General features: G+C 39.4%; 1 protein-coding gene across 8 annotated transcripts in view; it reads left to right on the forward strand.

Moving 5' to 3' along the window:
* The first annotated feature begins 687 nt into the window (after nucleotides 1-687).
* atp11a (ATPase phospholipid transporting 11A) overlaps nucleotides 688-24,803 on the forward strand; it is a 51,032-nt gene continuing 26,916 nt past the window's right edge. For 4 of the 8 annotated variants that reach the window (XM_085150500.1, XM_085150501.1, XM_085150499.1 and 1 more), the window contains exon 1: nucleotides 689-1,094. In XM_085150500.1, coding sequence (XP_085006626.1) covers nucleotides 1,050-1,094 — 45 coding nt within the window. In that variant the 5' untranslated portion in view covers nucleotides 689-1,049. Of the gene's footprint in view, nucleotides 1,095-24,803 lie in introns of all 8 variants that reach the window. The other 4 variants (XM_085150496.1, XM_085150498.1, XM_085150504.1 and 1 more) reach the window with 2 other exon arrangements.

Raw genomic sequence — 24,803 nt, forward strand, 5'->3', positions numbered from 1 at the left:
TTTACGGCGGACTTTCAACAGAACCCGCCGAAAAGCGTCTCCAGGAAACAGGGCGCGGACAAGTGGATGAAAATATTTCCCTCCTGAAACGTGGTGCCATGAATTATTTTGTTCTGACCCCGCTGACCTACCTGTTACAAACCGATGCGTCACGACAGCAGTAATAACTTGTAATAATGAGTCTAAAATATTATGAAAATCTCTTCTCATTTTAAACCGAGCTTGAAAAAGTGGATGAGATTTGAGATGCAAAAGGAATAGAAATTTTACCTTTCAAATTCCTTATTTGTTGTATCACAAAACTTTAGTTAATAAACAAACAAATAAATAAATAAATGAGATGAGTCTTATGCTGAAAGTTATGTGTATTTCTGACATTTTATGTAATGATTTCAGCACCATATCTATGGATAGCACCAGTCTGTTTAATTTAATTTAATTTAATTTAATTTAATTTAATTTAATTTAATTTAATTTAATTTAATTTAATTTAATTTAATTTCATTTCATTCTAAGTTAAAAAAAAATCCTAAATATCCCACAGTTAACTGAGACACCCAATCAATAATTACTCTTCACAAACACTAGAGCGCGCATGCGTTCACCCCCGGTGCCAGAGCCACCACCTGGCTCCGCGTGACGTAGATGAAAGAAAATCTCCTTTGGCCGCGGCGCGAGACAAGAAGATTATTAGTACACGCGCAGAGGGGGGAGAGAGAGAGAGAGAGGGAGCGCGAGAGAGCTGGATATTAGTTTGGCTTCTAGTCTTTTAGGAGGAGCAGCTCGCTGCCCATGTGAACTGTCTTCAAACTGTAGGAGAAGACGCACAGACAGACACTCCCCCCGTTTAAAGCCCGTTGCGGGGTCCGTAGGTGAGTTTGGAAGCGAGTCCTTTTTTTCCAATTCAGGAAGAAGAAGACGGGGGAGAAGAGAAAGTCATGGGCAGAGGAGTAGAATTAAAAAGAAGCTAGCGCCCGCAGTAAAAATAACCTTTGGAGGAGAAAAAGACAGAGAGCAGAAGAAGTGTCCGGAGAGGGAAGAGGAACAGGATGGGGATGGATTTCAGCACTCTGCGTACTCTTATCAGCCGATATGTAAGTTTGTTTTTCCTTTTTTCTTTTTCCTTTTTTTTTTTTTTTAATTAAATACCCTTATGTTCACATTAACACATGCGACTAGTTGCCTACAAACCAAAGCTATTTCCATTTTAAATCAAACTTGTGAACTTTTTTTGTTATTACCGTTGGTTTAAAATTCCGACGAAGCGGCTCTCAGAGGATTAGGTTTCAATAAAGGGAGTGGAAAGCAACCCACTGAGGAGTGGTTGGGAAACTTCCCGACACTTAAAAAATAGTGTGACTAATTAACCTTTATCAACTTATATATATATATATATATATATATATATATATATATATATATATATATATATACTTTTTCCCCACGTCCCTTTATTTCAACTTCAACAATGACATTTCGGCAGTTTTAAGTTACTTTTTTAAAGTTCATTGCTCCACAAATGACACTAGATCCCCACTACTCTGATCTTTCCCCACTTAATTCTGGAGTGAAAGCACATGTAAAATGCATCTTTCACTGATATTCTTTAAATATATATCAGCTATTTATGTTGAAGCATGTGTTAAATAATAAGCTCTTCACATATCTGTTAGTGCTGAAAAACATTGTGTATATATATATATATATATATATATATATATATATATATATATATATATATATATATATGGTATGTACAAAATTGTTGCAAGTACTCTTGCAGATACTGTTCAGACATCTTTAAACAACAAACGCGGTGTGATTTGAATGAGTGAAAGGTTGAGTCACCTCACAGTATCGGTAAGTGGTGTGTGGGCGACTACCTATCTGCTCATGGCAGAACATGCCAAAAAATGCAGACAGGCAGCTATTATCATTCATGTCATCGTAGCCACTCAGTCTCATTTATTATGCTACCTCCCAGTAAAACAAAATGGAACATGAATTATGTAATCCACTTGTTTTCTCCCTGCTAGTCAAATCGATGGGCAGCATCTATATGGGTTACATTAGGCTCGGCAGTAATGTGCTTGACAATAATCCAGACAGTGCAAGCCCTGCTCACATGAGAGCCAGTGAGGTTTATACCCCAGCTCCGTACTCAGCTGAAGCTTAGGCACTGCTTCCCAACTGTTGCAACTAGCTGATTAAATACAATTCCCTGCTGTGTGGAGGGTGAAATGGAGCCATGTAGCTAGAAGCATGAAGAGAGAAGCCGGTGACTGGTGTAGGATGTGGGATGCTGATGAGGTCTCCTGCTGTAATTGGTCTAGATAAATGCTTTAGGTAAATGGGTTAGGGCTAAATTGATTGCATTGCTGCTGTGGTGGAAAGAGGCTGCTGAATACTTAAGATCAGGGTCAGGAACATCCATCTGTTTGTCAGATGAAGGATTCTCCCTGTGACCAAGTCTGTAAAGTGAAGCTAAATGTAAATTCATGCTTTATACTATTTCTGCTATTATTTAAAGAGCCTGTGGTACGAACAGGCTGCTAAAAACATACTAATAACAAATGTTTGTAGAGTATTTAAATATGATAATTGGTTTAATTTTCAGGTGTTTATAATGACATGTAAACACAGTAATAATAGGCCTAGTATCTTAGTCGTGTTCTCATCTTCTGAGTTTTCTAATTATTTCATGTATAGACTCGTTTGTGGCTGTAATTCAGAAACCAGTCTCCTTTGAGTCTCTGGGCTTTGGGCACGTTGAGATTTGTTTCACAAATAGACGTAACAACTGTGACAGATTTTACAGTCTGATAAAGGATCCCTGTGATTTCACAGCAGCTCAACAATAAACTGAACTGAACTACGAGAGAATTTTTATCATTAAATGTTAGTGTGTGTTTCTATTAACATGCCGACACGTGCAGTAAACATTTAAAAAGCAGCCAAAGATCAGAATTGAGGTTGTGTGAATTTGTTAATTATGATGCTTCACACAGAAGCATTAAAAGGCCCGCTGTGCATATACTGAAATTTTAGTTATTCACTCTATAAATACATCAATGTTTTTGTGCAAACAGAGTGCAACTGACAGTATTGGGTTACGTACAGTGCATCTTTGTTCTAAAAAAAAAGTAAATATTGTGTCAAGGCTCATTGTTTCTTTAAATGAGGTGCTGTGAGGAATGTTTAGAGTGGACGCATGATGAAAAATATATCTGTACTGTGGATAATCTACCGCCTTGTGTTTAAAAAGCTGTGCCATCTGTCTTGTGCGATGTCAGTAGAAGCCACAGTAAATGTTATTATTGTAATTGTGCCAAAACTTTCTGTGTTATGCTACAGGCTTGCAGAGGTAAAGTACAAATGAAATAAACAGGTTTAACTGGGGTTGCTTTGTACCTGTTTGTTACCTTTTGCTCTGCAACAGCGTGTGGATCGTGGTGGTGAAAGTCAGTCTCTTCAGTCGCTGCCCCCTCAGATTAGGTAAAAGCTAAATGATGTTATATAAGCCTACAGTATAGCTCTCTTTAAAAGTGTAACATGCAGAGTTGTTCATGTAGTGGCTGCCTGTCCTGTCTAGACAAGTTTAAAATCAAATGTGATGCTGGTAGCACCAAGAGCTCTGAGATACAGTGTAGTTATTCCAAAACAGGTGGCTCATGCTGTTTTGTTTTTTTCCCGAGTTAATTTTAGTCACTGAAATTCTTAGAAGTACTGTTTTATATATTTTCTAACCTGTATTCAGTACTCCTCCTCAAGTCTTTTTTTAGGAGATATCAGGAGAAGCACTGTTTAATTGGATTATATAACAGAATTATAAAAGAGTTAGGAAAAAGCACAACGCTACGGTCAGCTTTCTGTCTCAGGAGTGGCACAAAATACAAAGTTACGTTTTCTCCAGAATTAAATACTTAGATCCAGTGACTTTGTGTCTATCAACGCAAATCACCCATAATGCTGTGTAATGGGTGTAACGTCCCAACAGCAGACACAGCTGCTGGTGCAAAGGGACAGAGACAGATATCAGCAGAGCAGCTGAACGTAAATGGTGTTAAGTTGTAATATTTGCCCTTTTTTCCCCCTTATAAATTTCTTCATAGCCCTACAGACTTGTAGAGACTGGACTTCTGTTATAAAGAGTCAATGACAAGATAACGGTTGCAACAGTAGGTTAATAACACACATTAGTAATACACTGGAGCATATGCTGAAAATGTAATGGACAGGAGTTGCACAGCATCTCTTTACTTTCACTATCTGAAAATGATACCAAGCCAGCTAAAACTAGCTAATAACTGAACTGTAATGGTGGCAGAGAGTTCTCAGTGCGGCTCTGCTCCAACTGATTCATCCCACACAGCACGTTTGTATTGGTTTGACCTCTTGTGGACACAATACAAATATTATATTTATTTAACACTGTGCAGGTGATTTTCTTTCTTTTTCTTAAGGAACAATGAAATGTTATTTTGACAGCCTATGTTTGTTTGCTTAGCAAACAGAGTTCAGTGCATCATAGCAGAACTGGACTGTTACTGTTACTGTTACAATGAAAAACAGCAGAGTTGCAAATACCAGGACACTGAAATGTAGAACTGGAGCAGAAATGAGATCTCACTAGTTTCCTGACAGTTGGCCACTAGCCACTTTATTGGTTCTTCTGAATGATAAATACCTTGCTATATTTTAAAATAATATTAGTAAGCATTCAAAGCATTAACCATCCTTTTGAAGGTATTTTCCTAAATATGGTTAGCCAAGTGATTTTTAGTGTAAAAGCATTGGGCTTGTGCAAAACCATACACTCACACATAGACCAGTGCACCAAAATCAATATACAGCATTTGTATTATTTAGGACTACAATTATCATTTGGTCAGTTATTTTTTGATTAAATGAGTAAGCTACTTTCAGCTGCCCTCTTGCCACAGGGAGTAACTCTGTGGGATTTGGCAGAGTTTTACACTGGATGTCCGTACTGACACAACCTCAAAGGAGAGATCAGTGACTCCGGCTGGAATCTAACCAGCGACCTTTTCCTTTCCAAGCAAATGATATCACCAGTTTTTATCATATCATATCATAATGTTAGAAAGTAGTTGTAAATCTTATTCAGAATAAATTTCATATTGCTACATTACACTACTACTAATACTACTTTGTAGACTGTAACTGTGAAAATCAAACAATATTGGACGAATCCAAAATGAAACAAACCGGAGATATCATGTCTGTGTATTAGGCGTGTTCAAGAAGCCACCCAGCATTCCTCTCCAGCAACCTAATGTGGTTCCCTGAAAGTCCCGCTGGTCTCGTTTTGGCTTCCTGCCTTCACATACTAGATTAAAGGGTTACTGCTGTTCACTATACCTTCACCCACTTAATCCAGTTTGCAGCTATACTAAGCTTATCACTAAACACCTTACTACTTATATTCAGCCTAGTTTTATTTTCTAATTAGCTCACCGATCAGCAGGCTGTATGTGAAGTATGCTAACTGATCCATGCATATGAGGCCATAATAAATGTTCACGTCAGTAGTGGCTGATGATCATGTTGCTGTCTCTATAGTGTCATTCATGCACATTAGTAAGAAGCAGGTAGATGGGATAGTTGTAGCCAGTTGACGCAGAGGGCATCAGATCATATGAACTCCTTGGCTCCAAATGCTTATCAATAATTCATTAGTAGACTGGCTGACAATGAAGACTGATGTTTGTGTAACTTGTTTAGGAGTCTGCTCACTGTGGGGCTCAGGGATGCCCCAGGTGGCTTGATGGGATTCCAGAGGGTCCCCATCTAACCGCTGTGTTTTAATCACTTCAGGATATAATTTTACAACCGAGGTTTGGTGGAAACTGCAAAAAATGTCCTATGCTGGCTTTTCTAACTAATGCCCTCACAAAAGAGTAGAGATGGAAGACTTCATTGTGCAAATAAAGTCTAACTTGGCTTAACCATAAGGAAGTGCCTAAAGGTTAAACTAAGGTAATCAAATCTGAAGAAAGGGTTACAGTCGTGAGTCCTACTTAATAGTACAACAGTCCATTTTTACGTGCTTGGGTTCAAACAGCAGAATTCACACTCCAGGAGTGCCACTGCTCTTCAGATTACAGCACTTGTGAATAAACGACTTGTAATTCCCTTCTACATTGCATAGGCATGCCATGGTATGCCAGAAAAAGGCAGTTTTTATGCTAAAGAAGAGCCAAGTTGTTGTGAGTTAGTACTGAGTTGTCTCAGTAGTGGCTTTTGAAGTTTACTCACGTGTAGCCTCCTCCTGCATTGGCAGGTTTCCTCTTAGTGACCCCCATGCTAACAATTAAACAGCTGCTCAGCCATAATGCCGCAATCCACAAGGTTCACCTGGGTTAACCTCTTTAGGTGAAGGATTCACAGGCTCTCACTAAGCCATCTGGCCTCAAGATTGTTTTGCTGCTTCACTAGTCGCTGCTTCTTTGTTTATCTGCATTAACTCCCAGGAATTACTAGAAAACCTAGGTGACAAGAAGTAGTTTGGAATTAAAAGTACTTTCTTAATATGTGTAGATTGCACAAATATGCCAGATTCAGAAGGCAGGGAAAATTTCCAATTTTATTTTAATTGGTTGATCATGTAAAACTATTATATGAGTCACATTATGTTTTTCAGTATTGAGCAGATAAACCTTCTGCAGCCATGTTGTATCTTTACCACAACATTCTACATGTACTTTAACAACATCTTTCTTTTCTATTGGATATGGCAACATTTTTTAAATTCCTTCATTTAAAATGAAGGAATTTCTGCTAGTGGTCCGTCATCACCTGCTGCATATATCCATTGATATGTGACAAAGTGAAACAGAACATTACTTCTTTCCTTGTGTTATTTGGATACCTATTCGAAATCCGTAGCAGTTCAGTTCTGAATTAATTCAGAGGAGTAAATCATTTTTGTTGCATTAATGTTTCTACACCAGCTTGTTAACATTTTTTCTTTATGTGCTGACACTTTTGAAAAACATTTTGGCTCCTCACGATACTGTCTAAGCAATACCTGCAGTGGAGTGCTATAGCTCCATTAAGAGCCTGTATCAGTGTCGTCGCAGTAACATTACCAGTATATTACAGCTCAATGAACAAGTAGACAGATGATAAATAGCCTCAGGTTAATGGTGCATAGAGACCTCTATCCAAAGAGAGAGACCGATAACAGATATGGAGGGCGAGAGATGTTGTTTGAACTTGGGTCATCATAATAACATTGCTCCAGGTTGCCAGTGAAAGTGCTGAGGGAGGCAGGTGTGCACCTTAATGTTCCCCCTGTCTGAGGGAATGATAGCCGGTCGACTCTCTCCTGGAACACCATTCCCCACGGCCCGCGTGTCAGAGAGGAAGAGAAGTGAAGTGAGCCGCCTCCCCTCTTTCCAAAAAGCTGATGGTGCACTATAAATATCACCCCACCCCACTTCCATTTAACCATAATGCCTTACCCCCTTTCCCCCTTCTCCATTGCTTTGTTGGTTGGAGACATTAGCAGACAGTCATAAAAGGCTATTGATCATTTGGATTTTTGGCAGGTAGTACTTATCTATAAATGTGATGTCACAGGAAGTGAAGCAAAATTTTCTCTACTTCAAAAGTTTGGATGTGTTGATGTTCTCCACTGGTCTAGGAATGAGCATCTATCTACAATGCAACGTTTAATAAAAGTCGAACTGAAACAATTAAATCTTAAAACTGTTACTTTACTTTTTTGTAACCTGTCCTTTGGGGCTGTACCAGAATATTTGATCTTTAAGCTTTAAATTGTTTGAAGGGGGCATGTACTGCAGCTCTCTGATCAAATTCTTCCATATGGCTCTACAAGTGGAGCCAGCTTAAATCACTGCATGGAACAACAATTAGAATATTTGCTGCTGGTCACTGCTAAAAATAAAAATTTTTGACGGCCTAATTCTGCTTTGAAATACACAAAGGGTATTTCTCCAGCCTTCTACCACAGGTGCATGAAAACAGTAATTGTGGTATGATCTTTGGACAGTGATTAGGTATACATTTGCTGACATCCCAGCTAGTGCAGTAATGTTGTATTGGTACAGAATTGTAAGTATAATGATCAGTAGTTGAAGTCATCCTTGTTTGTATTCATCTTATCTTTCTTTTCATGAATAATAATAGTAATTATTGCATGGTACCAGCCTCCTGCACTTTCAGGGAAAGTTAAAAGCTTTTCAAAGACGTCTGAAGAGAGCACTTGTAAAGCTGTTTACAGTTCAAAGCCTTGCAGCATTCTGTTGTGCAACAACTTATCAAAGACACCAAAGCCCCCTCCTGAAGATGCATTTGTTGCTAGGCTACAAACTACAAACTAGCCAATATTACTATCTGGGAACCAGATGATACATACAAGTGAATCTCATGTTGGTGCTCAACATCAAGCTACAGCTACTGGTTTCTTAAGTGGTTTCCATAGTTGAGCAGCTGATGCACATTGAAACAACATGAATTATAACATTTTAAATTCACTTAAGCAGGAACCCATCAGTAGATGACTGTGATCTAACTGCTCAGACTGTCAGTCTGCCAGAAAACATTCAGCCCCAAGTGATATAATAGTTAGGACACACAAAGGACTGTGCAGATGTTTTTTCAGTTTCCAGTGATGCCTTGATAATGCTTAATTATGAACTGTAATATATGTAGTGCTGCAAATGTCTTATATCTGACAGTGGAAAGGACTGGAAGAAGGATAGCACAGAATAACAATATAGATATAGCCCTGATTACAGAATTACTGTGATAAGTAAATCACTGAAACACGCCACATGCAGCATTTTAACATGAATAAATAATCAGCACATGAATATTTGAGTACAAATACCACAAGCAAAAGAGGGCACCTATAAATCTGCAACCCAACAATATTTCTCATATTGTGGATGAAGATCAGGTATTAAATCTAAATATGCTTGATTGATTTGAAAGAATCAATATGGATAAAGTGCTGTTGTTCGATCAAGGTTTGGAATTATAGTTAAGCAAAAACCGAAGACAAAACATATATTTAATAATAATATACAGGGCCTGTTGCTGGGTGTGTAATATCTCCATAGTACTGTTATTTTCAGCTGAATAATATATATTTAAGGAGGAGTAACTCTTATAGTTCACACGATGTATGTACAACTCAACTACAGCAGCATGATAAAAATAGCAGAGGGTACGCTGGCGGTGGAGTAGATGTGCTCCTGAGAGGACTGGACTTGTTCCAGGATTTATGCATCAAACCAACATGATGTTCTTCCTACAGCAAAGGCGACGGTGCATTTTTTAATATTTTAACTGCTTTATCTTCAGGAAGTCATTCACTTTGTTTCGTGGCTGGTTGTTTTGACCCGCAGCTGAAGCATCATCCTTCAGTGAACAGCCAGTAGAAAAGTGTTGAGAGCCACTTTATTCATATTATGTAATTGTGACTATGCATACAATATGAAAAACTACTACACTGGGGCTCTTATTATCTGAAACCCACAGAGAATCCATGCAGAAGAAGCAGTTTAGGAATGTATTCCACCATGCTGCTTGGCCGCTGTCAGGTGATTGATGTTATGGGAGCCACATGATGTCATTAGCTTCCCTCCACCCACTGACCTGCTATGCTGTGAATTTTCTTTCTTTTTTTTGGGGTGGGGGTTGAGAAACTGGGAATTGTTGCTAAAAAGTTTATAAAACATGTGTCATCCTCTTTAATTGACCACAAAATTGACCCCACTGCTTTCAGTAGAAGACAGAAAAGAGGATTTTAGAGGATGGTGGATGACAGACAAAATGATGATTCAGACATTAAGATGCAGTAATAGAGTCAGTGGGTGCAGTGGATGAGAAACAGGAAGATGTAATCTCATGGTTGTCAAGGAGATGAAGAACAAACTGACCATATAGTAATTTTCTCCTTTATTCGGGTGCAGCTCACTCTCATCGAGTGTGTGTGTGTGTGTGTGTGTGTGTGTGTGTGTGTGTGTGAATTTGCCTTCTTAGGTGACATGGAAGGGCAGCAGGATTCATGGGGGTGCATGAGAGTGTAGCACCACGAGTAGCACAGAGCAATGAAGCTCAACTGAACTGAACAAAAGTGAAAAGAAATGTACCACATCAACACAAAGCATAGAACAAATACACAATACCCCTAAAGAGCAGAACAGCCATCTCCAAGGATTACCGAGACATCAGATGATGATCGCAGTCCAGCAAAAGTTTGAAGAGTCTCAAGTTTTTGTGTCGCCCTGTTTTCGTTCACCGAACTGGAGCGAGCCACTCTTCTCTCAAAATGTAATTCAATGTAACAGACTATTAGATATCTGGACCTAAGAGAGCACCTCAGTGATTTAACACTGCACTGTCAGAATCACAACAGCTAGTTTAAAGATAAAATGTCTGAAGCGCTGGAGCAGAGGATGCTGTCTTTTCAGTTCCACTCATTCTTCTTACTTGTTTAACCAGGAAGACAAAGGAGTGGAAGACAGGTGGCATTATTGTGGTAATTTAAAGGATTTTACCGTACAGCAACAAAAGGCTTTATGCAACTTTTTTGCACAAATTGTGATAATACTCCATACACATGCTCCACATGTTGCTGAAGGAAATTAGTGGGTTTCCACTTAAATGCGTAAGAATACTTATCAGGACATAACTTTGAACGATGTCCACTCAAACAGAAAAATTTATATTGTTAAAAGAGAACATGATTTCTGCATGATTTTAATCTTTAAATGTAAATACAGTAAAAACAGAAGACACAGCATTCATTCAGAAAAAGTAATTTGACGATCTGTTAGGAAATACCGATACTTGTTTAACAGCTTTTCAAAAGTTTCATTAAACTTGAATGGAAACAAAAAGAGAGAGGCCTGAAGCAGGTTTTGACTCCAGTTTTTTATCAGTTGAACATCATGTGATTGATTTAAATTCCACTGAGCCTGGATCAGTTCAAACAACTGGAAAAATGGACCAGTTAGAAATAAGTTCAACAGGGACACATACACACACTTACTCCTCAGAGCACACAGCCACAGCTTAGCTACAGTTTCTGTTTGCCAGAGAATGAGTGGAGTTTGAAGGCCAATAAGACTGAAGAGGATGATTCATGCTAGACTTTATTTCCCTGAATATGCTCCACTGTGACGCAGTTTTATTAAGACAGCAGTAACCCAGGGAGCTGATGACACGCTGTATGGGAAGCTCTCCTGAACCCAGATTTTGGGAAGTTTACAAAAATGCTGAAATATTTGAACAATGTTTTTTAAGTTGGGTTGAGTCACACAGTCAGCTTATTTAGCTTATGTTGCTGGGGAAGTAATGACGTGTTTAAAGATGTTGTAAGATGAGTCACTTTGTCTTTGTATAGACAGTGAAAACAGGAAATGATTTGTTTTGGTTTTTCTCAGTGATAATTTTGTAATTTTGAGGTTTTTTTAGTCGATAATATTAGTTTGTTTTTTCTTCTTTTTATTTGGAGCAATTAAACACTTATTTCATAAAAGTGCCTTGGGCTGTGGGAGACCATAGTGGAAATTTTCACAGTTGTGTGATATTAATTAAGTTTAAAATAATGATCACTTGGAGCGCTTATAATGGGGATGTGAAGTTGCATTGGTAGACAGAGATTTCATATACTCCCTGTGTGTGTGCACATGTGTGAGGATGATTGCTGCTAAGACAAACAAAATAATAAACACCAATAGGAAGAGGTGCCCCTAGGACAAACATTAGAGAAGGCTCCCATTAACGAGAAGGAAAGAGACGAGGAGAATGAAAAGTTGAGAAATAAACATGTCGGAAGAAGAGATATAAAAGCATTTTGGTAGTTTTCTCTGATGTCCTCAGAGATTCGTAGAAGGTCTGATGTTACTGCAGGAAGTGAAACTGAGAGAGGTAAAATACGTGTACACTAATAGTGCTGTCAATTTTCTGCAATTTCTTTGCAGTTGGACGATTCACTCAGGATAATATAACACCTGTTTAAAAAAGAGAAAATGTTCATGATTCTCCCAGAAATGTGGATGTATGGAGTGCCTTTCTCCAGCTGGTTGATGCTTCATATTTAACCCTGCACCATACCGTGAGCTAGTGTGTTTATTCAGACTGGTCTGCTGAGCCGTTTTCCTGCTTACTGCACAAAGTATTCTGCATGTATTAACAACATGCCAATGACGATACCCAGTGACACAAACATTTGTCAATGTATGCACTGCCAATTATGTTTTTGAAGCTGTTGATTTCCATGCAGATATTTAAAGTGTATTATGTTAATTTATGAATTGTATTCTATGTTTTTATTTTGTCTCTACTATAATAGCTTTTGCAAAATGATTCTTTTTTTCTAAGATTTATGTTGGGCCTTGGTGCAGTCCCTCAGTTCACCATCTATCTGAAACAAGCTATTTTAACTCCGTCCTTCCTACATTTAGGTACACTTGACTCTGAGTTAGTAGCCGCTCACAAACAGAAGGTTTGATTGGAGGGTGAGTGTAGGTGAGTGTAGGTGACCATAGTCCATCCGCTCTCTGTGACATCATACTCGGAAACAGTGCTAGGAGCATTTTGAAAAGCTTGAGCTCTCACATTTTTGTTCAGTATGAGCCTTTGTCATTGTAAGAGTGTATATTCATCCATTTTCTTAACTGTTTATCCAATTCAGGGTGGGCTGGAGTCTATCCCAACTGTCCCTTGGTGAGGGGAGGAGTAAATCCTGGAAATGTTGCCACTCACAAGTTCATTACAGAACCCATGGAGACAGATGACAAACTCTCACATTCTCACATCTACCACTTATTTAAATACTTGGTGTTTGTCTTTTTAGCTGGAGTGCTCAGAGAGAACACATGCCAGCATAGTGAAGCCCAGGAGCAACAGTTTCTTACTGCTATGGCGCCCATGCTGCCTGTGTGTGTAGGGCATAATATGTCCCCTTTAAAAGTATGTTTTGACAAGATGTTTAGGCTTGATTGAGATATCCTTAAACCTCCTGCTAGCTTTAGTGCACCTCTTATTATAGCTCACCCTTTTGCTCAGCGCTATCACTGCAAAAGCTGAGCAGCGCTACCAAGTCATAAGCACCCACTTCCTTTGAGTGAAAGTGCTGCAGTTATTTAAAGCCAACTGAATGTCCACAGATCAATGCAGGCACTTAGTGTGACCTGGGTACTCAACACAAACACAGACATGTTTAACTTGAGAGGAAGGAAATGGCAGATGTTGTGGTATAAATGCTTTTTCGTTTTGGTTTTAATAGTTCTCGCTGGATATATGAATTCACTGTTGTTGGTTGGATTCAGTGATATTTTGTTTTTCTGTTCTTGAACCTGTTGTGCCAAAACAGGTTTCTGTATCCAGATTTGTTTACTGGTTTTGTTGATATTCATAGACTGCTTATCTATACAGTGATCTATACTGCATTCTTATGTGAATAATATTGTATATTAGGATATTAGGCTTTATCAACCTCCTTTTAACCATTATTTTTTACAGCATTGGGTCAAGTCATGGGAGGGTCATGTGACACCTAGTAGTGCTCTCCTCCAGTCCCTTCCTTTCACACCCACACAGCAGACAATAAAGCAAGCTTGAGCACTGTGTATGTTTGCTCCCTTGCTATCCAAAGAATGACTGTGCTTATCTACAGGAAATCCACAACAATGGCCTTCTGTCCAGCTCTTAGGAGCAGCACAGTGGTTGGTCTATTAGCTCGTCTGCCTTCTGCCTTGTATCTCTCCTGGGTTATCCTCCATCCACTTCACTGAGGGCAATAACTGCCCAACAGCAGCAGCTATATATGTTGCCCCAGAGATTTCCCAAGTCTAACTCCAGAGGAAAGAAGGAATATTTGTAATTCTGGGTCATCAGAGGGGGTGAAAACAGAGAATGGAAGACAAGCGTACATTGTGGTAAAGCAGGTATATTATCTCAGTCCCCTACCGAGATGTGCTCTGTGAAAACCAGGCTAATGAATTTCTCTGTTTAGCTGCCAGAAGCTGGCTGAGGTTACCAGTTCTTCTCCTCTTTTCCTCTGCTGCTTTATCCTCTCCTTTTCCCACAGTCCTTCAACAGTTTATCAAGGAGAGGAAATGGTGATGGAGCAGGAAAGGTCGGCTACGCGGCAGTGGTTTGTGCGGCTGTAGAAAGAGAACATCTTCTACAGAATAATTTATTTGTTAATGTAATACATGAATGTAGATTTAATTAAGTTTGTTCAAGCTCATTTATGTGGATAAAATGATTATATAACACTTTTCACAAACCAAGTTACTCAGCTGTTTAAGCATTAACACCACCAAACAAACCATCACATAGCCTCTTTCTCACACCCACACACACAGCTGGTGAGTGGTCTTCTGACCTACATAAGGAATGGAGACGGGTGGATGTCCATTTCAGCTCATTTTATCTCAGTGATGGATGATCTCATGAGAGTTTTCAGCCCTGCTGTTTACGCTCACATACCTCCCCTTAGGATTCATTTCATAACATGAAACATAACATGTATTTTATTGAGATTTTATTAAGCTGTAATTGATTTATAGTTCAATTTTAATTCTAGCTCAACCAATTATGTGTTATCTCTTAAGTCTTTTTTATAAAAACAAGCTGTGGACTAAACGTGCACAAGACACGTTTCAGTGAATATTGTCACCAGGAATCCAGTATAATTATGTTTTCCACTTAAATAGTAATAACTTCTTTTAGTTCAAGTATTTTCGTGGAGTGCTGTACTAAATCTAACTGAACCTCAGTCTTTTAAAAGTCATGCATTAAAGCCACACAGTATCCTATACTGTTGTTCATCACTGCAGTAATACAAAATGTCAGCTTTCATTACGTATCCAGACAATCAGTGAATGAATCAGACTAGATTTTGTACTGCAGAAATATGCATTGTGGCTCTTTATAAGCGTTGCTTAATAATTTTGCATTGTGTTGATAAATAGTGCATGTCTTTGACAATTGACACTGTCTGTCACTTTGAGTGATGCGTTCAGTCAGTAATAGGCAGGAAGAGTTGAGTGAAGCCCTGGATGCTCAGTTTGTTATTACTTTGTGGAGTTGCTGACTGAGACAGTTTATTGCATGAATCTTGATGCGTAACCTGTAGATCCTGATAATAAATTTTGACTAAATAAGCATGCTGAAAGCGTTGGGATGAGAAGTAGTCCTTAGAACCGGTAACAAGAGCAGTTGTTGTTAAAAAAGAGGTGTTACTAATAACACCTGGTCACAGCAGCCGTTGCAGTTAAACTATTAGTTGTAGATTATGTAGCAGATTTAGAAACTGGGGCTACAACAAAATGATTATCTTCTGATTATTTATTTGGTCCATGCAAGATCAGAAGAAGGATTTTTAGGCAAACATTACTTGACAACTTTTTTCTGGCAATTAAAAACTTTGTATGTAGCTGTGTTAACAATTATGCAGCAAATGTGACAACTATAGTTACTGCAGTTGCGTTAAAAATAGTAAGTAAGAAAAGCACTTAATATTTCCATTGTAGTGCAAAGGAGTTCATGCTGACCTGAAGAATACTGGAAACTGGAGCTCTTTGTCGCTACATCGTTCCTGTGTTTCCCTCCTTTTTGCTCCTGGTTTAACTCAGTTCTACAGATGCAAGAGTTTTTAAGGACATGCAGGTGCAGAGTTACGTTAAAAACAGTTCTCTCTCTCTCTCTCTCTCTTTCTCACACACACACAAAGGTTGAACAACTGCTGAATCGTAAATTCCACTGACTCTGATTAATACAAGTAGTGCTCTCATGTGATCAGGCCATTGTGTGTGTGCGTTTGGTTGCGTGTGTGTGCATGTAGAAGGTTACAAAACACTGACGAGAGCAGTCAGATCACTAAATCCCCCGGAGACACATAGTGGCTTGGTATTTTACCTACACACACACACACACACACACACACACACACACACACACACACACACACACACACACACACACAGTAGTGTTTTTCAGAATTAAAGTGTCCCCATTATGCAGTTTTGCAAAGCTACAAAATTAATTCTTCTCTCACACCATAAAGCACTGCTGCTACAATGTTGACCTTTACTTTGTGAGTTCCCCTTGCCACCATGGCAGGGGGAGGCCAGAGCGATGCAATGCTGATGGACAAAATGAAATTGTGGGGACTGGGTGCAGATTGTGCTATAGATCAATTAATCAATTTTGTCACTGAGATGGAGCCACTTATACATTCCCTTTAACTTTTAAGAGCTCATTCTTAGAGCCTTTTTCTGGTCTCAAACATGGGAAAGAAATTTAGTGGTGGGTTACTTGATGGCAAGATCAGCTCTATCACACACTCTTCATTAACAGAAAGTCGAAGCTGCTTTGTCATGTTTAAATGCATAAATTCCTATTATGGAAACAGTCAGCATTTTATTTCGAGTTTGTGTTAGAAAAAGGATGAAGTAGTGTAATCTTAACTACAGGCTACACTTTTCCCAGACACTCAGCTCCAAACGCATGACTGCTAACTTCTCTCTGGGGTGAACACAGCGTTCAATCACAGCGTTGATTGAAGGCATTTAAGGCTGGATGATGAGGATTTACCATTATCTCATTTGGCCTGGCCAGGGCGGCCTGGGTGAGGCTAGACAACATTGTGACAGATGGGGCGCACAGCTGGTCTTTAATCTGTAACTCAGGTAACACACATGCCAAGATGATTGCACACACATATCTGTACCCTTATCAGAACATCACAAACACATAAAGATTAAACTACAGACAGCCGGGGTGAGTGAACCTCCATATCATCTGTGTGGTGTTTTATTTTATTTGTATTTTTCTGGACGTGCAACAGTCAATCGTTTTATTACCCTCCCCACGTAATTCTGAAACACATGATAGTACATGCTCACTGCTCTTTTGCCTTTTCCTATCAAGCCCATTGAGAGAAGCCACGCAGAGATGGTGTGAAAAATCTTCTTGTGTAGAAAATGGGAAAACATTCATGGGTTCAGAGTTAGTATGAGAATCTCCCCGCTTCTGCACGTTATCAGTTATTTACCTTTCTACTCATCTGACTCAAGTGTATGAGTCATTGCTAATGCACACACACTTTGCATTTATCGGCTAGTGATTTAGACAAGAAAGCTTGGTTTGCCTTATCTCTGTAGCGCAGTGGCAGCTGAGCGATAATAAACACTCATGAGACACGTGAGGAATGTGTTTCCACATGCAAACATGATGTATAACACAGAACGTAGATCGGCTTTATGGCAGAAAGCCGTTGACTAATTTTTAGCGCTGCCTGTTGCAGTGGGAGATAAAACAATGTCGGGCTGGTCATCGGTGGAAACGATAAACTCAGCCTTTAAATCTGCAGAGGAACAATAGTTTGTGTGTTTTGTGGTGATTTCCTCTTTTGCTGCTCAGTGTCCTGTAAATGTTATCTTTACCTGCCAGGCATCATACAGCACTGAGTGCAGTGTGGAGGTTGGTTTCTGGATTGTGCAGTTAGTACAGTGAGTGAGTATGTGTTAATTTGACTACATTCAGCCTGGTCATTATATAATTGATTTTATTTATATAAACCAAAATCACAAACTGCGTTACACACCTTCTAGCCCTCTAACCTTACAACAATGATTCAGATTAGGAAAATGAGTAAGAGAAGAGAGAAGTGGCTCCACTTCCTCATTTCTTGCGCAGCTCTTAATAAGCTCCAGGCTTTCTGGAACAGATATGTAGAGTGGATGTGCTCATTTTTCTCATGTGATCAAATGAGAAACACTCAGTCATGAGTTCAGTAGTGTGGAGATGGGTGGAAGTTTAACCAACTCACACACACCAGAGTAACTGGTCAGTGCGCCCCAAGGTGGCTGTGGCTACAATGTAGCTGCCATCACCTGTGTGTGAATGTGTGGATGACTGAATGTGTAAAGCGCTTTGGGGTCCATAGGGACTAGTAAAGCGCTATACAAATACAGGCCATTTACCATTTTACTTAATCTAATGTAGTTGACACCAGATGAAGTTGTAGAGATTTAGTGGTTTTCCTACTGTAACAACCTTTGTGTCAGTCATTAAAGAGACCAAATTATGACCTTTGTTCACCTAAGGGTGCATTCATCATAGATTTAATAAAGATTCTAAGATTATTTAAAACTATCAGTTGAGTTACAGGTGACAGTGTTGATGTGCGCTCTATTGGTGTCAATCTTAAAATCACGTCTCGGCCATGTGCTGCTGTGATTATGGATTTTTATGGATCTTTCTGTATTTACCAGCTGTCATTTCCGTAGCTGGGCACATACCAAAAGAGCCCCATAATGAAACAATCCACGTAATGAAAATCCTCTCAACAGGTACTCCAATGTCTCGTTGGAGAGCAAACACATAGGTATGCCTTATCTAATCAAAATAACATCTGTTTTGTTGGTGTTGATGGAAGGAACCATATCAACTGTCTCTCCTCTCTGGGTCCTGCCTGTCGAGCATCGTCTCTCGTTCTCTTTCACACATGAATTTGTTGCTCCTCTGTGTCTTGGTTGGTGGGGTCGGGGGTGGGGTGTGTGTCTGTTGCAGGAAGCGTCTTGTGTGTGAGTGGGTGGGTCAATGTTTTCCTGTTTACAATATGGCCCTCTGTTACTTGTCACAGTGGAGCTTCAGTTTCTGGCTCTCAAATGCTGCGTTCAGTTCTCAGGGCATTTTAAAAGTGTGCGATTTATTAAAACTGAAGTATTCACACATTTAAATGAGATCTAAGTCAGGATAATGTGAATAATGTGATGCACTGGATGACCTTTTAGTCTCCTTTTTTCACTTCATGTTTATCTTTTAACATTTTAAATCTAACAGAAATACAGATACGCAGGTACAGCTGATTATAGGTATTATATGTATTCACTTTGTTTGTGATTATATTATGGTAATGTGGGTGCTCGTAGTCAGTGCCTGGAAACAATCCTGTTTTAATCAAGTAGTTTTTTTCACCCTTTTCTGCCAATATTTTGAGTATTCAGTCATATTTTCCATAGGGTGTAAGTGATTAACAGCAAATCAGAAGTTAACAGAAACAATGAAATGAATTTACTTTATTTACTTTTATATTACTTTATTTTTTTGCAATATCAAAAACCTTAAGTAACCATATCCAGAATACAGAACGAGAGCACAGAGGAATCGAACCTAGTATTATATTTGTTGCCTTTTACTAATAATAATATTAACACTACTAATAAAAACAATAGTGACAGCTGTGACGCTGTCACTTAAAAAGCTATAATACATAAAAAATAACATTCGAAGAGTTAATTTCACTTCCTAAGACTCTCAGAGACTTGTGCCGCTGATCTTTGCACCTGTGTGTACATTCAGGCGCTTAATCTAAATGTGAAATTCCTAAAATAAGCCCGGTGCCTGTTACGTTAATGTTGACACTGGTGGGCTTACCTCATCATTCTTGTATTATGCAGACACACAGACACACAATGACAGCACAAGTTAGGCTTGTCTAAATATACCTTGTGTCTGCACAGGTAACGTTATATGCCATTGTTCACGCATGGCTTCTCAGTTGTCTTTTGATGTTGCAGGGATGTGTTAGTCCTCGTATGTGAGCCTGTCGCTTTCCACTAACATTCAGGAAAGTGAATATGGGTGCTGAGTGAGACAGACACGAACAAAGCCTCTGAGTTCTCTCCATCTTTCTCTCCTGACCACAAATGTTTCCCTTCCAACTATAAATACGCCCCTGAAACCTCCCACGTCCTGAAACGTGAACCTCTGCTAATAGTGATTATCAAGGTCCAGAATAGCCCGAAGTTTCCAGTTACATTCAAAGTCGAAAAGCCCGAGCTAATATGGCAGAGCTTTATTTTATAAGCCCCGCTTTTATTTTGTAAAGATGCTATGTTATTTGATTAAATGCAGACAGCCTTTGATGTAAAAAGCTCAAATCCGGATGAAAGCTAAACATAATCGATAGGAGAGAGAATGTGAACTTAGAGGCCGACCGGATTGTGGTGAGAGACAGAGAGGAAAGAGGTGAGAAAACCAATAAAGTTGCATTACCGGCAACATGGACAGCAAGAGAGAAGGCCCACTGATTCTTGTGGAGTGCCATCTGGTTAGAATAAAGAAAAACAACAACACCGATCAATACAGATTTCTGAAATGATCATAACATCCAAACAAATTCATTGTTCTGCGTAACTTTTCGCTCAGCTTTTAAACAATAGTCATGCAGCATTACTGCACTGGTAGTAATAGTGTATAGTTAGTATAGTTGTGCAGTTGCTGATCTGTATCACAGATAAGACGGCTGACTTTATCACTAAAAAAAAGATCAATTATCCCGGGATTCATCCCTTTAATCCATTCAGTAGTTTGGATGAAACAAACTGAAGCAGCGCAGTAATTTAGTCTAATTAGCCACCTCAGACCAAACTCTTCTGGGGACTGAGGATAAGTACCCTCTGAGTAGGTTCCCTGGGAGCTATTTGCCTTCGAATCCTTATTTATTTTTAATTTTTGCTTGCATTTGCCCCACGAATAGAAACTCTGAAGTAACACAAAAGCTGTCCAGCAGCTAGTTTTCCAATATCGCCTCTTGTTTTGATCCCTTTTTTTCCATTTATCCCTGTTTTTAATCTTGTTTCAGCTTCTTCAGTGTCGCTCTTTATTAATTCTCCTTGTAGCAAGTTCAAGGGTATTGCTGGTAAATATTTTAATATTTAATAGGGTCAAAAAAGCCTAAACTTTTCAGCTTGTTCATTTCATTTAGGTTTAATTCTGATTTTTTTCAACACTAATATTAAGAGCTGCTGATGTTTAGACGACATCTGGAGCAACCATTTTACATCTACAACACTCAAACTTCCTGTTACACTAGGAATGGTACTATGAGCTAAAAACACTAAAAAAACAGCTCTTAGTACTGTGATGGTCCTCAAATCCATAGTGTTCACACAGAAGAAAGGGGGTACTGCCTCCTGTAGGTGCTACATTTGTGAACAAGATCCTAATATTAAGCTTAGGCGCTGCTACCAATTATGAGTTAATAATCGGAGCATCTCCTACTAACTGTTATTATGCAACATGTTTATATTGGGCCACATTACGCACTGATTGATTATAAAACCACAACAACATTAGCTGCCCCCTTCCTTCTGTCTGTTTTCATTAGTAACTGTATGACAGAAATGAGAAATACTTTCTGCTGCATTATAGATATTATATAGTTTACCAGCTAAAGTCTTGTATAGAAATATGGCTGTCTTCCATAAGCAGACAGCTAACAGGAAATATGTAAGAAATGTGTGAGGTGAAGCAGACGGAGCAGGCAGGTGGGAGAGAAGAGGAGGAACAGCAACACTGTGTGGGTGTCAGGATTGGCAAGCTGTCCGTGCTATCTGGTTTTCATCCCCGTCTTCGCAGAGATATCAGAGTGTGGTGATTCTCAGATATGATGGATGATGTTGGTTTGGATTTATTATAGAACGGCTTGTGAGGCACATGATGTGAACCGATCTAAATGTCAGCACAGAAATTAAACTCCGGTTTTAGCACCTTTGGTCTCAATAGGGCATCGACAATAGCTTTTAGCAAGGAAGAGAGGGAAGTAGGCAGATGGTTCAAGCTTTATATGCCAGTATTCATCAGTTTCCATTTTGCTTTTAGTCTTCCCGTTCCTCCCATTTCCATTATTCCTTTACTGTGTCACATAGATAATTGGAGGTTACGGGATATAAATGGACCTTCATCCTAAACAAGGTAATCTTAGAGCTGCGAGTTAACTTGTTTCTGTGTGTGTGTGTGTGTGTGTGTGTGTAAAAGACAGAAAGAGCAGACGTAAAAAACTGGGCCATGCAGCCTCTTGACACACAATCTCATTCACTGGCCACAGATTACTGTCACCTCTCGTTAGCCTCTGTGTGTGTGTGTGTGAGTGTGTGTGCAGGCCGATGATTTGAGGACAAATTAAACGACTCGCTGTGTTTATTTGTTGTGATTGCTGACACTGACAGTTGTAATATGTGCAGGAAATCGCTAAAATGAGAGAGACAGACTTAGGTGCCCAGGCCTGCTTTTCATTCTGGTTACTTCAGGTCAAAATGGCCAGATGGCTGCTGCCTGCCATGACATGGCTGTCTAGATATAATTCAGACTGTTTGGTTGAAGCTTTGGATGACCCTTCTCATCTTAAAAGACTACAACCACGGTTATTAAGGACATTTTTCAAACAGTAATATGAAGCCTAAAATAGTATTTGTTCATTGTTTTTGACAAATGAAATAAAGATTGATGCAATGTTTGGCAATATCGCCTCAGAGCAGGAAGGCTCTGGGTTTGAGGCTGCTGGCCATCAGGGGCATTTCTGTGTCTGCATGTGCAGGCTGGTTTCTCTCCTGTATGCCTCCTTCCTCTCATAGTCCAGAGACATGTGTGCTAGGTGAACTGGTGATTCTACATTAGAGTAGATGTGAGGGATTGTCTGTCTGTCTGTGTTAGCGCTGTGAGTGATTGGTTACTTGTTCAGGGTGCTCTCCAACCCCCCTCTGACCCTGAAAACAGATAGATTATTGCAGGTATTTCAAATGTACTTTAATGTCATGGAAGCTACCTGTGCTTCATTGACTGTTAACAAAGTGTGTTATCTTCTAATCATTTTACACACCTGGAGCTTTTTATACAATAACTACACTGTGCATAAATCTTGTGATTAGAGTACTTGTGGATAAGAAGTGAAGATTAAATCATTGAAATTTTAGAGAAAATACAAAGAGCTACGTGTGAGAGGACTGATGTTATATTGTGTAGAGCTCTGAGGTTGCTGATATTCATGTTCAGAGGTGAAATATATACTTTATTTATGCTCAAACATTGGGCAGATTCTTTGTCACAGTAGCCAAAATCATGAAAAGGAAAATAAAATCCCAATAAAAACAAATACAACATCACAAAACAATAGCTCAGAAAATGTTTAAAATTGCACAAAAGCAGCTCAATAAAATATAAAATGGAAAGAAAGGAAGAGGTCAATAAATCAAAACTGAAATATGATATAATATAAGCAGCTGTCCTTGTGGCAGCAGAGCTGAGATGTCAGACAAAATGCTCCATGCTGAGATGTTCAGGGTCACCCATTTGTTATCTAAAGCCATTAACCGGAGCCACAGTCATTTGTTGGTGGAGGAATCCAAACAGCCTGTTTTGTATGTAAATGCTTGCTTTGTAAGTGCCTATAAATTTCAAATAAATGCAGCAGAGCACAAATCACAATGTTTGTTTGAATTGCGGCACTTCCGGGCCTCTTTAAATTGTGTCAAATGAAAATGTCAATGAGCATCAAAAGAAGATGAAAATAGTTGTAGAAAGGTGCTCCACCTGCATATTTGTGTTGGCGTGGATTTGAAAAAATATTAGGTAACTGATTTCTTTCTCAGGGTTAGTGGGAAAGATTGTGTTGACATCAGAGGTAGCGGACCATGAAGTGTGTTTCTCATGCAGGTCCAGACCTGCCTTAAATATTTTAAACCAGTTTGCCTGACATTTTGAGGTTTAGCTGTTAGCGTTGGAACGACATGCTGAATGATTGAGTTTGTTAGCTTTGAGCATTCAACTTGGGGCAATCGTGGCTCAAGAGTTGGGCGTTCATCTTGTCATCGGAAGGTTGCCGGTTCGAGCCCCGGCTCCGACAGTCTCGGTCGTTGTGTCCTTGGGCAAGGCACTTCACCCGTTGCCTACTGGTGGTGGTCAGAGGGCCCGGTGGTGCCAGTGTCTAGCAGCCTCGCCTCTGTCAGTGCGCCCCAGGGGCGGCTGTGGCTACAATGTAGCTTGCCATCACCAGTGTGTGGATGATTGTGTATAGTGTAAAGCGCTTTGGGGTCCTTAGGACTAGGGGTGGGTTTTTATAATCGATAAAAATCGATTCTGGCTTGGATAACGTAAAATCGATTCATTAAAATCCTGAATCGATTTTTTAATATAAATGTATTTTGCCCGAAATGCCAGAATCTCTGGTGAAATCTCACAAAATTTCAACAACCACCAAACAGCTAAGACAGTCAATGAGAGCAGGAACACGGATTCTTTCTGCACATAGACTTAAACACACAGCGCGACCCGCGGATCAGAATCAGTTAGATGTCGCCTTTCTCACGGTCGGGGCTGAAAGCCGACAGCCCGCTGATTCTGATCTGTCAGCGGGTCCGCGCTTTGTGTTCACACCCCTAATGCGCTGATTCTAAAGCTGTTAGTTTCTCCAAACAATATTGACCGAACCAGCAGCAAAAGAAGATCCAAACTATGCTTCACATAAACATTGTCATGTATTCACTCTGACTTTTGCTGTTTTGCTTCGACCACGATGCACAGCTCTCTCTCTCTCTCTCTGCTTGTTACGCACAAGTCTACCGTTGTTTACAGCGCTGTCGGCCGACGTTTTTTTTTTTTCGTTTTATATACTTCCGAAAAGAAAACCTAATTTCCGCCGTTCAATACTGAACAAATTTAAACATTTTAAAATTATGCAAAATGCAAAACGCCATGTCTCTAATAAAACCGCTTTAACTTCAGAGGTAATGTTCATAAGTTGATTAATGGTTTTCTTTCGTTTTTGATGTACTGCAGAATATTTTTATAAAATCCCAGGCCAGGAAAATCGCCTTCATGTTTTTCTGTGTTTTATCCTCAACTACTTTGACACAAAGGCCTCTGCTGTGATGCTCACACCTTTGACAAAGTCTTGCGTGTGTCAGCTTCCTTTTTATAGATACAAAAATATGTAAATGTACTGATCT

The sequence above is a fragment of the Neolamprologus multifasciatus genome, chromosome 23 (assembly GCF_963576455.1).
Source record: "Neolamprologus multifasciatus chromosome 23, fNeoMul1.2, whole genome shotgun sequence".
Taxonomy (NCBI): Eukaryota; Metazoa; Chordata; class Actinopteri; order Cichliformes; family Cichlidae; genus Neolamprologus; species Neolamprologus multifasciatus.